Below are 17,044 nucleotides of genomic sequence, written 5' to 3'. Positions count from 1 at the left end.
TCCGTCCTAAGTGCAGGACTCTGCACTTGTCCTTGTTGAACCTCATCAGGTTTTTTTTGGCCCAATCCTCTAATTTGTCTAGGTCCCTCTGTGTCCGATCCCTACCCTCTAGTGTATCTACCACTCCTCCCAGTTTAGCGTCATCTGCAAACTTGCTGAGAGTGCAGTGCACACCATCCTCCAGATCATTAATAAAGATATTAAACAAAACCGGCCCCAGGACCGACCCTTGGGGCACTCCGCTTGAACTCTGGGTTGACTGTGTGTTGTGAGAAAAGTACTTCCTGATGTTTGTTTTAAATCTACTATCTGTTAATGGCATTGGGTGACCCCTGGTGGTTGTGTTATGTGAAGAGGTAAATAACACTTCCTAATTCTCTTTCTTCACACCATTCGTGATGTTATAGATCTTTATCATATCCCCCCCATTAGTTTCTTTTCTAAGCCGAATAGTCCCTGTCTTTTTAATCTTTCCTCACGTGGAAGCTGTTCCATACCCCTAAATAATTTCTGTTGCCCTCTGTACCTTTTCCTGTTCTAATATATATATATTTGAGATGGGACAACCAGAACTGTACACAGTATTCAAGGTCCAGTGGTACCATGGACTTACACAGTGACTTTATGAGATTTTCTGTTTTATCTACCCCTTTCCTAATGGTTCCTAACATTGTTTGCTTTTTTGACTACCGCCGCACAGCGATTGGATGTTTTCAGGGAACTATCCACAATGACACCAAGATCTCTTTCTTGAGTGGATAGTGCAGGTCCATTAATTTCAAGCCCTTTGATGGAAGGTGCTATGTATAAGTGCTAAGATTTAGTCATTATTATTATTACTACATAAATAATCAAATGGAAATTCCTTCTAGGCTGTTAGGAGTGGAAGGTTCTACCATGTGTAAGTTGTAGAGATAGTTGGAAAATTATGTTTTCTGTGAATTTTTTTAAAGTAATTAAAAGATGTTGGGGGAAATTCTCAAGGAAACTGTCCATTTTTTAAACAAAAAAATTGAAAATGGATTGTTTTCCCAAATCTGAAAAAAATCATTTTAGGTATTAGTGCATCCAAATATTTGCCATTTATTCCTGTTTTCCCATTCCTGGCTGCTCCTTCCTTTATGTACACAGCTCTTCCTTTCAGTCTCTGCAGGGAGAACGGCTCATTTCGTGGTGCTGACATTTCTGATCTCCTGCAGGAGGTCTGACATCAGAGCGACGCTGAGGAGCAAGATCATGAAATCTTCAAAATCAATTTTGTCATCTTTATCCTCGTCAAGGGCAGAAATGATTTCCTGGTATTTTGGTTTGCTTTCTTGGCCCTGTGGAGAATTTTAATAAAAAAGTTTTAACATGAAATTCCTTTTTTCCAGCATCTTCTCAAAAATAGCAAAATACTTGTGAGGTAAATGTTGATACATTTCCCTGCTGGTATGACTCAGCATAGAAACATCCTTATGTTGAGGATCTGGCCCTAATTAAGCACAGAGTTGCGTGGTTCGTGTCAGTTTCAATAGACAACCTTTTAAAGAAGGCTTCCCCCATCCACTTCTTGGGCAGTTGTTGCATGGTCATTTTCAGATCATAAAGCAACTGATTTAAACTTGGTTATCATTCATGCGCACATAATAACTGAGATGAGACGGAGCATGTCATGGAGAAGCAGGCTATCTGGGGTTCATCCATCCATCTGGGTTCTTATAACTATGCCTGTCACTGAAATTTCTGATTGTCTCACAGGAAATTAATACATAATAAGGCCAGAAGGGACCATTGTGAACATCTAGTCTGACCTCCAGGGTAACACAGGACACAGAACTTTCCTTAATTAATTCTTGTATGCACTACAGCAGGTCTTTTAGAAAGACATCCAATCCTGATTTTAAAATTTCCACTGATGCAGAATTCACTACAAAACTTGGGAAGTTGTCCAGGGGTTATTTGCCCTCGTTGTTAATAATTTGCACCTTATTTCTAGTCTAAATTTGTCTAGCTTCAACAACCAACCACTGGATCTTCTTATACCTTTGTCTGCCAGCTGGACAGACTTGTATTGTCAAATTTCTGTTCTCCGTAAAGGTACTTATAAACGGCGATCAAGTCACACCGTAATCTTTTTCTTTGATAAGCTAAATAGATGGAGCTCAATCAGTCTTTCCCAATCTCCATGGGACCCTACTTGAAATAGACCCCCCCCAGTTATTCCCCCATTACAATTAAATATTGAGACATATCAGTTAGCCAGTTTTCAACACAATTAATGTGTTCCGTGTTGATTTTGTATGATTCTAATTTATTAATCAAAATGTGTGGTACCAACTCAAATGCCTTACAGAAAACTAAGTACAGTAAAAGCAGTGTTATCCGGCACTTTACCAACTGGAAAGCTCTAGATACCGGCATTTTTGATCTTCGTTGAAATTTTGGTTTATAGTCTGGTTGGTGCAGGGCCGGCAGGCTCCCTGCCTGGCTCCGCGTGGCTCCCCGGAAGTGGCAATATGTCCCTGCTGCTCCTAGGCAGAGGAACGGCCATGAGGGGTTTGGGGTGAGGTGCAGTGTGCAGGCTCTGGGAGGGCGTTTGGGTGCGGGAGGGGGCTCGGGGCAGAGGCTTGGGGTGCAGGAGGGATTTCAGGGTGCTGGATCCAGGGGGCACTCACCTCAGGTGGCTCCCCGCAAGCGGCGACATGTCCTTGCTGCTCCTGGGTGGAGGCATGGCTAGGTGGCTCTGCGTGCTGCCCCCGCCCCCCAGTGCCAGCTCCGCAGCTCCCATTGGCCGGGAACTACGGGCCAATGGGAGCTGCAGGGGCGGTGCCTCTGGGAGGAGACAGCGCACACAGCTGGCTGCAGCGTCTCCAGCTAAGATGAGCAGAGACATGTAGCCGTTTGTGGGGAGCCACCCAAGGTGAGCGCCACCTGGATCTGGCACCCTGAAGCCCCTCCTGCACCCCAACCCTCTGCCCCTAGCCCCACACCCCCTTCCGTGCCCCAACCCCCTGCCCAGAGCCCCCTCCCACATCCAAACTCCCTCCCAGAGCTCATGCCCCACACTCCCTCCCACACACCAACCCCCAGCCCTGAGCCTCCTCCTGCACCCAAACTCCCTCCCTCTTAGTTAACTGGAATTTTTTACTTACCGGTAACCCCCATTCTCCCAACATGCCAGATATCAAAGCTTTCACTGTATATTACATTAAAGCTATTACTCTTATCAACCAAACTTGTAATCTCATCCAAAAAATATATCAAGTTAGTTTGATATGATCTATTTTTCATAAACCTGTGTTGATTGCCATTCATTATATTATTCTCCTTTAATTCTTTATTAATCAAGTCCTGTATCAGCCTTTTCATCATTTTGGCCAGGACTGATGTCAGACTGACACGCCTGTTAACCCTTTTTAACTATTGGCACATTCGCTTTCTTCTGGTCCTCTAGAACGCTCCCGTTGTCCATTGAAAAATTCACATTAACTGTCCAAAGAGCTCTGTGGCCAGCTCTTTTAAAACTCTGGGATGCAAATTAACTGGATCTGCTCATTTAAACATTTCTGACTTTAGTAGCTGCTGTTTAACATAGTCCTGAGTTATTGTTAGAATTGAAAATATTTCATCATCATAATTGGATATGAATACATCAGCCTGCCTATTCCTAAATACAGGATAGAAATATTTATTGAACACTTCTGCCTCTTCTGCATTATTATTGACAGCTCTACTATTTCTATCTAGTGATGTGCCAGTACCATTGTTAGGATTCTTTTGTTCCTAATATATTTAAAATATTCCTTTTTATGTCCTTAACGTTGCTGGCCAGGAGGGCTGGGGAAAATCCAATCTTTATTTCCTAAGCATGGATAATTCCTAAGTAGTGCATGTTAGAGCAGCCCATAGGCTGTTCTAAACTGTGCTCAATACTGGCACCAAATGGAGAATCAAGAAGCTGTATCTGGCTCTCCAACAGCCTCCCCTCTCTTCTGCACTCAATGGAAGCTGTTCATCATGGAATCTGGCCCTATCTATTTAGCACCCATATGAAAGAATATATTCTTCTCTTATTTCAACCTCCAATGAATTCCTTTCCTTCTCTCATACTGTGTTTATATTCCAGACAGAGCTAGGAAGGTTGGGATGACAAGATCCCCTGTAGAGCTGTCACTAACACTCTCAAAAAGAGGTGCTGATAACATGGTGCTTTCAGCTCTCTGTCTGCTAGAGATATCATTTATGCCTCTGCAATTTATCTGGCTTCAGCTGCCTTGGGGGGGTCTAAATCTGATTCTCATGTCAGGTGTTTATGATGTAATGGCAGATTCAGCATTAAATGTGTGTGCATTTCTTCACCACAAATACACAGTATCCAGTCTTTGTATGAACCCTTGTAATTGTGGAAATGCAGGCAGGTACATTAACAGTGGTTTCTCAATTTCTTGCCCTGTCTTGCATACGGAGGTGGCTAGGAATACAAACAAGGAATCCATCAAGAATTTATTTACATAGTCATTAAAATCTCACTGGGGATTTGCAAGGCGACAATATGTATGTTGTATCTGCAGCCTCCAAAATGCCTTCCCAGGCTGAAGAATAATTTGGCTGGTCATTAGGTGAAAGGCAGACACGGGGCAAAGGGTTTGCACTGAAAGGAGTTTGGGAGTTGGATAGTTCAGCCTGTGCAACGCGTGTTTCATACCTCCAAGTATGCAAGAAAGACTGCTGCGATTGCATGAACAGTGCACAATGAAAACGTCTCGGGCTGCAATGACAAAAGGTGTTGACCCGTCCTAGAGGTGAACTAGCACAAGGCGTGGCTCTGGACACCCGCTCTACATGCTCTTACCTGTATGAAATTCACAAACTGGGTTTGCAGCAGGGTTTTGGTTTCAGCTTTGCTGAGTTTGCCCTCAGGGTCAGCAGAGTTGTTGTAAACCAAGGCCACAGTAGCAAATGCTTTCTCCAGGTCTGAGCCTTTCCCTAGAGCTACGGGAAGAAACCGTTGCATACAAAGGTTTGCAATATTATTGAAAACATTGTACTAGAAACAGCCCCAGTGTCAGGAATGAGAGCCCGCAGCGGTGCCTGCCCAATCACAAGTGCCGCTAAGCCACAGTTGATGGACCTGATTGGCTAAGGCAGTCAGGTGGCTTGCTCTTAAGCCCAGTGGCTGCTCAGTGCACACCTCTGTAGAGTCTTTGCCTTCCTGTGTTTGCCTTAGTCCAAGTTCTGCTCCTGCCCTGCACCCAGCCTTGTTCCACTCCTGTCCCAGCATTGCTCCTGCCTTCCTCGACTCCAGGTAATCTGGTTCTGACCCTGATTCCTGGCTCCAGCTCTGTCTCAACCCTGGGCTCTGGTGTTTGGACTCTGACTATGGTTCTGACCCTTGGCCCTGGTTCCTGGTTCTGACCAGCAGGCCTGACTCCGGTGTAAATCAGTGTAGCTCCATTACCGTTAATACACCTCTGAGGATCCGGCCCAAGCGAGGTACCAACATGCACTATATGCTCCGCCCTGCCAAAAACCCAATGCACCCTACCCCTAAGATTGTGTGCTATGAATAAATCTAAAACAAAAGCACTAACAAAAAGGGAGCCAGGTATAACCAAGGTCTAGGTCACTGGGTTTGTTAGCTCAAAAGCTGCAGAAGATTTAAACGTTAATCCCTCTAAAAGGGGCGTCCCTGGGGAAAGCCGCAGTCTGCAGAAGCCCAGGCTGTGAAGGGCAGAGGACTCACGCACAGCCCTTCCCATTCTATGTGCCATTGGCTGTGGCCTGAGCAGTGGGATTTTGGGGTCTCCACTAAATTTCCATTATTTCCTGCTGTTGACGTTTTTGTCTTGAAAATCAGAACCCAAAAGGATTACGAAACCATGTGGAGTAGGTCTCCTTACCTTTCACAGAAGCCAGCTGCTTGGATATAGGTGTGCTAGTAAGAGGAGGGAAGAAATGCAGTTATACTGGTGAGCCTTGTGTGTCTAGTTCCTTCATAAACTAATTGACTCATTTCTAGTCATTTTATTCCATTCCACAGAAATATTCCATAGGGCTCCTCGAAGAGGAATGAGTTTTCTCCACAGTGGAAAGATCAATATTCTTTACAAGTTACTATCACAAAATAATCCAACAATGGACATATTCGGATTCTCAGTCTCAGCTTCCGGCCCATAGTTTGTATGAAATATGAAATAAGTGGAACAAACTGTAACACAGTGGCTTGCAACCTTTCCAGACTACTGTACCCCTTTCACCTGACTTAAAAATAACTCGCTTACAAAATCAGACATAAAAATACAAGTGTCACAGCACACGGTTACTGAAAAATGGCTTATTCTCCTATTTACCATATAATTATAAAATACATCAATTGGAATATAAATATTGTACTTATATTTCAGTGTATAGTATTTAGAAGGGTATAAAGAAGTCATTATCTATATGGAATTTTAGTTTGTACTGACTTGGCTAGTGCTTTTTAGGTAGCCTGTTGTAAAAGTAGGCAAATATATAGATGAGTTGATGTATCCCCTGGAAAACGTCTGTGTACCCCCAAGGGAACACGTACCCCTGCTTGAGAACCAATGGATGCTCATTTAATATCATTTGTTTAATGACATTTTCAAAGCATGAAAGTACTACAGGAATTGTAAATGTTCAGACTTGGTTTTGAGTGCACCCTGGAGAAATACAGCAGGTCTAGGCATTTTCCACTCTGTACCATTCCCACTTCTGGAGTGCAGCATATGTGGTTTTTATTTTTACCAGAAGTCATTTTGGTGAGAAGGGCTCTTCCTACATTCTATTAAAATTTAAAGCGTGATTACTTTTGCTAAAGTGCTGGAAACTAATTATAGACGAGCCAACATGCTGTGGAATCCATCTCTTGTGATGGATATAGACAAATCTGTCTGCATAATGAATTTTAAGACAAATGTCAGATTATTAAAGAGTAAAGAACAAAATTTTCACTTACCGTTTGGGCATGTTTGCGGTAGCGGAAGTTGTTTTTTGGGTCGAAGCAGCACCAGGTTGATTTACGGAATATAGTTTTGAGTTCTGAGTACTTGCAGTGCAGCCACACATCCTTCACAATAGCCTTGTTGTTTATGATCTCTAAGCAACTCAAGTGATTGCAAACAGATGAATTCAAACGCCCTGCTGTGAAAGGGAAAGAGAGCCCAGCCTGGCTTCAGCATGCCCTATCAATAATGTAAATGCCACTTGGTGAACATGGAGATAGCTAAATAAATCAGTCTGGAGCAGCTTGGTTGAGATGATGGAGAGGTATCGGAAGGTAGAAGTTGCTGTTTATTTTATGTAAGACTAAGAGGAACTGAACTGGATTCAACTGGGGCCTGAACCATGGGAATCTTCCCATGGACTTTCAGGCCTTTGATTCACTCTTTTAGTACTGACTACATCAGTATGAACTAGCTGCCTTTTAGTTTGTGCCAGCAGGCTCCGTCTGGGGGAGTTAGAGCGCTCTGCAATTCACAACCTCCGTAGATTAGTCTGCAGCACTGTGTAGACAAGCCTTAAGTGTTAAATGCCAGGCTTCAAATAGACCAGCTTAGCATGAGTTAACCTATACTGCTTTGTCTACGCTAGAGATTTACCGGGTATTAGTTAACACCTTGTAACAAGTATCAGAGGGGTAGCTTTGTTAGTCTGGGTCTGTAAAAAGCAACAAAGAGTCCTGTGGCACCTTATAGACTAACAAATGTATTGGAGCATGAGCTTTCGTGGGTGAATGCGTCTGACGAAGTGAGTATTCATCCACGAAAGCTTATGCTCCAATACTTCTGTTAGTCTATAAGGTGCCCCGGGACTCTTTGTTGCTTATTACAGGTGCCTTTAGAACACTTGTAGCAAATTTGTGTGTAGACACTTGTCATGCCAAGGACTAGTCATGCGATTCAGCGCACACACACTCTCCAGGGATGATCAGGCTCTTAGCTCTCCTCCTCCTTCGGGAAAAAGTTTCCAGGTGACCTGAAACTAACTGACCAACAAGCTCTCTGGAGCTATCCTGCATGACAGACACCACGTCAGTGGTTACTGTGCTAGCATGAAAAGGAATCAACTTGGCAGTTGTCAGCACACCTGCCATCTACTCAACGCTCCTCTTGACATCCTTGATATCAGGGATGGTCTAGACAGTATTTGGTCCTGCCATGCGGGCAGGGGACTGGACTCGATGACCTCTCGAGGTCCCTTCCAGTCCTAGAATCTATGAATCCTGAGTGCAGGTTTGATGGCATCGATTTACCACAAAGTGTTCCCTTCTCACACATGTGCCACTGAAACTTGTTCCTGAAGTCCTCTTGTTCTCCAGAATAAATTGGCGCCAGACTGGTTTAGCCTTTTAAAGTCACAGTATTCATGTGAATGCAGTGGTTTGTGTTCTCGAAGGGCTGGGCAAACGTTGACTGGTCAGTGCTAACAACACCTGTGAGGCAAGTAAGCAGGAATCATGGGCGTGATGCTCTGCTGCCTGCAGCAGACTCTGAGCACAGCACACAGGAGGAGGACCAACATGGAACCAGTTCTGACGTCTGGGTTCTCTGGCCCAGCGCAGGTGAGAACATCCTGGGGGCTGCTCCAACTTGTGCCAGCTGACAACAGTATCTAAAGGAGCGTGCGCCCCTGAACACGGCCACGCTTCCTTCCCATTTCCTGACACACCCCCTGTGGTAGGGACTGTGAGACAAGTGGAATAGATCGGGGTAGGCAACCTATGGCACACTTGCCGAAGGCGGCACGCGAGCTGATTTTCAGTGGCACTCACACTTCCCGGGTCCTGGCCACCGGTCCGGGGGGTTCTGCATTTTAATTTAATTTTAAATGAAGCTTCTTAAACATTTTAAAAACCTTATTTACTTTACATACAACAATAGTTTAGTTATATATTATAGACTTATAGAAAGAGAGCTTCTAAAAATGTTAAAATCTATTACTGGCGCGCGAAACCTTACATTAGAGTGAATAAATGACGACTCGGCACACCACTTCTGAAAGATTGCAGACCCCTGGAGTAGATGCTATTAATTCTCCATCTGTGCCCACTAGGGTCTCCCCCCACACTGAGGGCACCCCCAGCGGGGGAACTAGGGCTGGACTCTGTCCCTTTGTGTACAGGAGACAGAATAGGTCAGAGAACCTCTTTCATTACCTCCATTTCCCAAACAAGGAAACCAGGCCACGGCACTGGTCGGCTGCACTTCTTGTGGACACTGGATAATTTTCCTAGTGTGGACAAGGCTGGGGAGGTTAAGTAACTTGTCCAAGGGCACACAGTGAATCATTGTCATACACGGGATTAGACCACCTCCTAGGCCAGTGGTCATCCCTTAGAGTATGCGGCCTTTCTAATCATTTTTTCCACCCTGTGGTAGGAGGAGGTGTTCTGTCTTTTCTTAGGCTTCCAGCAAAATAGCATCCAAGAGTAATCCTGTATTTCATTTTGACTGTGGCGGACGGTCTCCGCTTCCAAAAAATCCCAGAGCCACAGGACAGCTCAATCCCCACTCAGAGAACGCCTTGGAACTCGGTTGTGTCTCAGCAGGACTGTTGATATTTGAAAATACACTGGCACACATTACATATTTCTTGTCAAAGTTCTCTAAAAATTGCTTTTAGCATTGCTCTGTCTGCTTTACCTATGACCCTATAGAGTTATACCTGAAAGTCCTATTGGTCCCTTTCCCACTAAGGCTGGACAGTGAATAGGATGGCTTCAACAATTTCCAACTCACTTTTCCTGCTAAAGGGTACAATACCAATGACAAAACTACCCAGAATGAGACTTTATGGAACAGGACATTCAAAGGAGACTGCAACAGATGGCCTAGAGAATTAAAATGTTTTCCTCATTGAGTAGAAGCTAAATTACTGAAGGCTAATGACTAAGGATGTTCACCACCTTACTGTTCTTGGATTTTAATTATCTTAAAAAGCCTGGGAAAAGAGAACCCCTAATTTTCCATCTAAGAGTGTCATTACTCAGACAACTCCGAGTCTCTTTTGAAAGGTTTAAGCTGTCTTAGTTCTCCAGTGCATTCTTCGGGATTGGCTCATGAATAAAACAGAGCCGTAATTGCAGTGACGCAGCCAAAACACATATAATCAATGCTCATTATCCCATCAATTAACACACTAAAATTAAACAAGAGTTAGGGTTTAGTAATCTGCCATCAATTACAAAAAACAACAAAAACCAAAAAACCTTTCTCATGGCGAAGCAATAATTTGCTTTTTCCTCTCTAGGACCATAAAACAAAGCATCAAATGTTTTACAGCTTGGTTAATGTGCAAGAAGTTAAGAACACTTGGTCTTAGAGTCCTGGTCAAAAATGTGGATGGAAACAGGAAACTTGAGGTGCGGATTTCTGCTGCAACAAGCATTGAGAGGTCTGGAGAGCAAAGGCAGCCCTCTGCATGCTAGCTTTTTGTAATGTGTAGATTTGACTTCACATACCTCAAGGACCCTCGTGTGTATTACCTTGGCTCCCCAATCCTCAGCATGTTCTGAATTCCAGCAGTGACAGACTTCCTTGTTGGGTGAGAAATGAGTTGAAACAGACATAGGATACGTTATCCGGGTAGAAGGTATCACTAAGCATGTGCACCTTTTGAACAAGAGTCTTAGGGTGTAACTGACAGAGTAGCACAAAGGGTGAAATTCTCCCCCGTGCACAAGACCTCCTATGCAACACCTCAAAACAGGGTTGAAGTTGGGGTTGCCAACCCTCCAGGATTGTCCTGGAGTCTCCAGAAATTAAAGATGAATCTTTAATTGAAGATTATGTCATGTGAAAAAACCTCTAGGAATACGTCCAACCCAAAACTGGCAATCCCAGTTGAAGTGGGATATAAAGGGCTAGCCCCTGCCTGGAGGTGAATTTCACCCCAGATGTGCAACAGCAGACCCCCAGAACACAACTCCGATATGCACCACTTCTTGCTACTCCATTCCCTGACCTGCATGGCTTCATGACAGGTTTTTTCATGACCTCTACTATATTTGCACATGCTAATGGACTGTTCCCATAGGCTGATCATGCATTGACATATGCTCCCAATGTACCCAGTGCAAACCATGCCACATGCAAACCAAACCAAAACAAAACAAAGAAGAAAAAAGAAAAGCATGTAGTAATTCCTGTGATTGTCCCTCTACTTCTCCTCCTAACTCACCTTCCTCTGTCTCAGAGCAAGCAGGGCCCAAGTGTGCAGTGTCAAAATGCTGCTTTCTACTTCCACTGTACCCCAAACCCTAGACTGATTCACCCACTGAACCCCCATAATCACAGCCCCTCTCAAATTCAGGTAAAGTGTAGGGGGGAGGGGCGTGCACCCACCCACAGCTGCTGCCTCATTTGGCCTGGGAGGGCTGGCCTTGCAGTTAATGGAGGGTTTCTCCGCCACCTGACATAGGCCAGTCAACACCGCGCTGGCTTGCACGTGACCAAATTGGCCCTGTATCAATCTGACAATGGATGGTGTGCCACCAACCTCTGAGCTCACCTTTCCCACCTATTTGATCCATCTCTTCTACCATGCGGTCTCTAGAAGTAGCCAATGCTGGTCAGATGAAAAATCTCTATCATGCAGCAACCGTGCCATGTTGTATTTGGGTGAAAAGTCCATTCCTGCATGCCGCGAGCAAACAATTCCTATTCTGCAGCATGAGATGTAATTACTCGTCGCTTGCAGAGAGTAGCTGCAAATGTTGGTAGGGCTCATGGCACTTTCCGCCTCTGTTTAAAATTCAGCCGGAAGTAGGTGACATTTTGTAAACACATAGCTGAAACACACAGATAAACAACCGAAAGAGGGCGACTCTGTGACCTGGGCATGAGCTAACAGGTTTTTTTCCATCTATCATGTCTGTGATTCTGTGTTAAGGACATATATATGAAAACTTAAATATTGAAGAGAAAACACAAATCTTTTTTAAATGATCAGATTTCACACTATTAAGCAACTTTCTGTTGGTGTAGAATTTTGTTTAGGCTTTAAACCCAGATATATATACATACACCCATAGGACAAGTAAGAATATATTTGTGTCCATGTACACATTATTCTGTGTTACATATCTATCTTGATTTCTAGCTAGGATGTGCAAATCATTCATTATTATCGACTGGACAAGTTTTAGCAGATTTCACAGGCCCACAATAAAGCACGCACAAACACGTGACTGCATAAATTATTCATGCAATCATTTAAATTAATTGCAGCTGCAAAAGACCAGGCTAGGAAGTTTCTTCTTGGCAGTCTCCCAAAGGTGTTTCCTTTTTTATACACTAAAGCATTCCGAAGCTTCACGTTGGTTTACATTTCTAATACAATATGTATCGTGTCATGAGATTACAGGGTTCTATGGCGATGAACTCAACAGTACCCATAAACATGCGTGGGCATGCCCAGGTTTGGGAGGGGGTATGTTAGGAGTAAAGACTAACAGCTTAGTAGATATCATTACAGCTACCACTAAAATGTAAAGCCCAAACAAGAATAATGGATTTGGCAGAGTTACTCTTTCCCTAATGCCTTCAGACTTTCTAGCCCTGACATCTCTTCAATTAAACCATTGTTGTGTAGTGTTATGGGAGCACAAATGCTGCTAAATTGCACCCAAGAAGGTAATAAATATATTAGGTTTTTTGGTAAGGGGAATTTCATTCTCATTGGGATCTTATCTTCATATGAACAAATGAATTCTATTAGTATGAATTATTAAAAAATGTATCATTGTAAAGAATAGTTTGATTTTAATAAGAATTGTTGTGGCTATTTAAAATAATCTTCCTTCCTTTCACTACTAAAGTAAATACAAGGATAGAACATTATTTTGCTTAGGTCATCTCTTGGGTTGACGCTTGTAAATACTTATTTACAGGTGACAAAGTTGATGTCTCTTATATAAGTCCAAGTCTTTGTGAAGTTTGTGTAGTTTTCTAGATAGGGTGGCCGGGCAGCCGGGTGTCCAGTTTTCGACCGAAACACCAGTTTGAAAAGGGACCCTGGAGGCTCCGGTCATCACTGCTGACCAGGCCATTAAAAGTCTGGTTGGCGTGGGGCTGGCAGGCTCCCTACCTGGCTCTGTGCAGGTCCCTGGAAATGGTGACATGTCCCTGTGTCCCCTAGGCAGAGGCATTGCCGGGGGGGGGGGAGGAGCGTGCTGCCCCCACTCTGAGCGCCAGTTCCACAGCTCTCATTGGGTGGGAACTCCCCCCCACATGCCAACCCCCTGCTCCAGCCCGGAGCCCCCCTCCCATACCCTGAACCCCTCATTTCTGGCCCCACCCCAGAGTCTGCACCCCCAGCCGGAGCCCTCACTCCCTCCTGCATCCCAACTCCCTGTCCCAGCCCGGTGAAAATGAGTGAGTGAGTGAGGGTGGGGGGAGAGCAAGCGACAGAGGGAGGTGGGATGGAGTGAGTGGGGGCGGGGCCTCGCAGCAGGGGCGGAGCAGGGGCAGGGCCTCAGGGAAGGGGTGGGGCAGGGGGTGAGGCAAGGGTGTTCAGTTTTGTGTGATTAGAATGTTGGCAACCCTATATTCTTTTTATACATTTACCAAACATTTGATCAACAGATTTTTTTAAATGGAATTTAAAAAAAAATTCTGGTAGAAACTGTTTTGATAAAACAAAATTCTCCTGCATGGTTTGCAGCCACAGCATGCGAAGCTGAAAGTGATATTGACCAGAGCAGGTACACTTAATGTTTCTACTACTCTACACTTTGAAATACATTACATAGCCTTAAAACTGGAAACCATTAGCAGTAGATCTTTAAGTGCACCCATTATATAAAAACTGCTCCACTTATCCCAATGGTCCAGTATATGTCTTTAATCCCTTCACCAGTGTGTACATCTACCTCTCCCCTTTGGTGAATGGAATCAGACCTGCTACAGTATTTGTGCATTTTCTCATGTTCTGCTTACTGGCCTAAAAAGAGGACACAGGACCCAATCCTGCGAGCACTAATGGTGATTTGCCTTTAGCCCATGTGGTTGAGCCCTATGAGACCAAACAACCCAGAGGCCTGTTCCCAGTCTTCATACATGTAATTTAGCTGATGACCATTGCACTATATGTACATAGTCACAGCTTGTTACACTCCCAGTGGCAGCAATTCACTAAAGTCTGTATCCACTGACGTTCTGGTTTCCCCTGGAACAACTGGAGTCTAAGCTTTGGTCCGATATAGTCTGAGGCCTGGCTCTGGAGATCTGTTCTTGGCTGGAAGCTGAATTTGCTCTGGATTTTTAACATGCGTTCGATCAGCACGTTCTAGTTAATTTCAAAGGGAATCTACGCATGTGGGATATTTTTACTGACATCAGTGAAATTCCCGCGGACATCAATGAAAGCTATTCAGCAGGAGGACGGACACCCTTTTAATAACCAGACCCTGCAAACACAGACACACATAACTTTGCACGCGAGTGGTCCTACTGAATTCAAGGGGACTATCACATCTATTGGTAGGCTGGGGACTGCATTTTATTTTTACAATATTGATGGATGCTATCGAGGTTTATTTACATTTTTATTGGGTCAGACAATTATTTAATGACAATAGACACTGAGATTCAAAAAGTTAAATCTTTATAATGGTTAAAACCCAAAGCATCAACCTCACATGTCAAAACATACATAGTAAATATCCTTAAATCAGACTCTGGGAAGTTCTCAAGCTGTCTTTTTCATACTTGGCCTATCCATAAATTTTGATGATCAATGGAAATATTTTTTCATTGGTTTGGGTGTGGGTAGGGTGAAAATGATGTTTACCAACATTTACTGATAGGGTCGGCTTGGAAGGACTTGACTGAGGCGTTGCCCTTACAGTGTTAAAGTGCTCGTATGACGGAGCATATTATAGAAATGCTGTTGGCATTGTATTATTTTCCCATCTAGGAAGCTGTTTACATGGAATGTTTGGAGAGGATTTCAGGTTGGACTGCTATGCAAAGGAAAGTCACTTCATTTTTTAAAACAAATAAATGAGCGTCCTGACAGAAGGAGGGCAAAGTTACCCTGGTATACGCAGGGTACAAAAATAATCACAGGACAATAATTTTCCAGTAAGTGGTTTATTTCTCACAATACCTTTTTTGGCCTCTCCGCCCCTGTGTTCCGAGTTCCTCAGCCCAAACAAACCAGAATGACAGCTCAGGAACATTTGCCTTTTGGATGCAATTGCTCTTTTCTAGCTCATTGTTGAAGGCTTCATCCTGCTCCTACTGGCAAGACTCCCAGGGCAGGACTACACTACCCGCCGGATCGGCGGGTAACGACCGATCTATCAGGGGTCGATTTATTGTGACTAGTCTAAATACGACTTACGTCGACTTCAGCTACACTAGTCTCGTAGCCTAAGTTGCGTATCTTAGGTCGATTCCGCCCCCCCAGTGTAGACCAGAGCTCAGAAACAGGCCTGACTCCTTTCTTTGCAGGGCACTCGCTCATCTTAGCTACCACAGCCTGGATAATAATGATCGAAGTCTCACGACTGGATTAATGTAGTTGTGTGTAGTGGCCTAAGGAAGTGGTTTCTGAGTTGATTTTGGGAACAGCAAGTGCATTGTTAAAAGGTTTGCCATTTTCTTCCATCCATCATGAACAGACACCTTATATATCTCCATTGCAATGATCACTCTTCCGCATAAACCATCTTCCCTTCTGATTGAAACACACCCCTCCTGAAGTCAAGCAACTCAAACTTGGCAGTCAAATTCTGGTAGGATGGAGTCATGGTGAGCATGCGTCTCTCTTAGAAGTGACAACGTCTGCTGTGGGCGGAAATACTCTTCTGATGCTCTTTGGTTCTCTTCTATAATCTGGTTAACTCCAGGTCTTCCACATTCGTTCCACGTTCCAGAAACAGAACTTTCAAGCTTATTCTCACTTCCCAAGCATAACAGTGCTCTAGTATTTACCTTTTCTGAAAGTATTCTGATGGCCTTTGTGATGGGGACCACTTCGCCAAAGGGCAATACAATGATTGCGCCACCTGAGACAATCGGCGGGGCTGTGCATTAGGAATCAGGCCTGTTTGGGACTAGGGGAGAATCACACAGTGTATCAGTTGAGCACCTTTGCCCCACACCATCCTCCCTGAATTCGCTCTTCAGAAATATGTATGTGCAGTTCTGAGAGTGGAATTTAGCTCTGTGGTCATTAATGATTCAAATATTAATGAATCTCACTGCAGAAGACAAAGCAAGTGAAATGTCATTTTGAAAAGCTATTAGAATCAGTCTCTGTCTGCGGGGAAAAGTCATTTCTCATTTCAAGTCCAGACATCTTTCCGAATATGGCATATCACTTTGGACCAAATTCTGCTCCATAACCCGTGGTTGTGGAGGGCTCTGACCTATGGAGCCAGTGTAGAATCCTAATGAATTCAGGCACCAAACTCCCTTAGACTCATTTGAAAATATCAGGTATAAGGTGTAAATGCACACACCACTCTTGGGTACGATTATTCAGCTACATAATTCACCTGTTAAAATTCCACCCCCAAAGCATTTTATTAAAGGAAATCTGGGGGGAAAAAACCCTCTTTACTGGAAATACAGCACCGAAGTGGTTCTTAGGCATGTGCCAGTAGCCATCAGAAGAGTGAATTCCTGTTCAAGAAAAAGACATACAAGGGTGAAAATGTAAATAAAGAAAATGGCAGCTAACGGCAATGACAAGTATTCCCCATATCATTAAAAGTGAATGTTGATGCACTGAAAATGTTACATTAGATGCCTAGTTCATATAAGGAATGATGTGTCAAGCTGCTGTCGATATTAATATTGAAATGTAGTTTATTCCTGATGTTGGATGGATTCCAGAAGGAAAAAGCTACAGTGTTTCCTCAGAGGAAGGAATCAAATATATGTTAGGGGAACGTACAAGTTAAGGGGCACATCAGTTCCAGAGAGAGAGTTTTGAATCAATCTGGTTTAAAAGAAGTAGACTGAAGGACTTAAAGGCTTCTGACACAGTGGGCTGTAGAGTCACTAAATAGGTGTACAATGAAAGGGAA

The 17,044-nt window shown here is 43.8% G+C and overlaps 1 protein-coding gene across 1 annotated transcript; it reads right to left on the bottom strand.

Annotated features, from left to right (window-relative positions):
- Nucleotides 1-1,067: 1,067 nt before the first annotated feature.
- On the bottom strand, nucleotides 1,068-7,083 carry SNTN (sentan, cilia apical structure protein). The gene is made up of 4 exons (XM_054035785.1): nucleotides 6,962-7,083; nucleotides 5,883-5,917; nucleotides 4,835-4,974; nucleotides 1,068-1,322 (listed from the first exon to the last, which is right to left on the bottom strand). Exons 1-4 carry the CDS (start codon nucleotides 7,069-7,071, stop codon nucleotides 1,164-1,166), a joined length of 444 nt encoding a protein of 147 aa, XP_053891760.1. The 5' UTR covers nucleotides 7,072-7,083; the 3' UTR covers nucleotides 1,068-1,163.
- Between the last annotated feature and the right edge of the window lie 9,961 nt (nucleotides 7,084-17,044).

The sequence above is a fragment of the Malaclemys terrapin genome, chromosome 7, assembly GCF_027887155.1.
Source record: "Malaclemys terrapin pileata isolate rMalTer1 chromosome 7, rMalTer1.hap1, whole genome shotgun sequence".
In the NCBI taxonomy this organism is placed as follows: Eukaryota; Metazoa; Chordata; order Testudines; family Emydidae; genus Malaclemys; species Malaclemys terrapin.
This window is presented reverse-complemented; position numbering and strand designations above follow the sequence as displayed.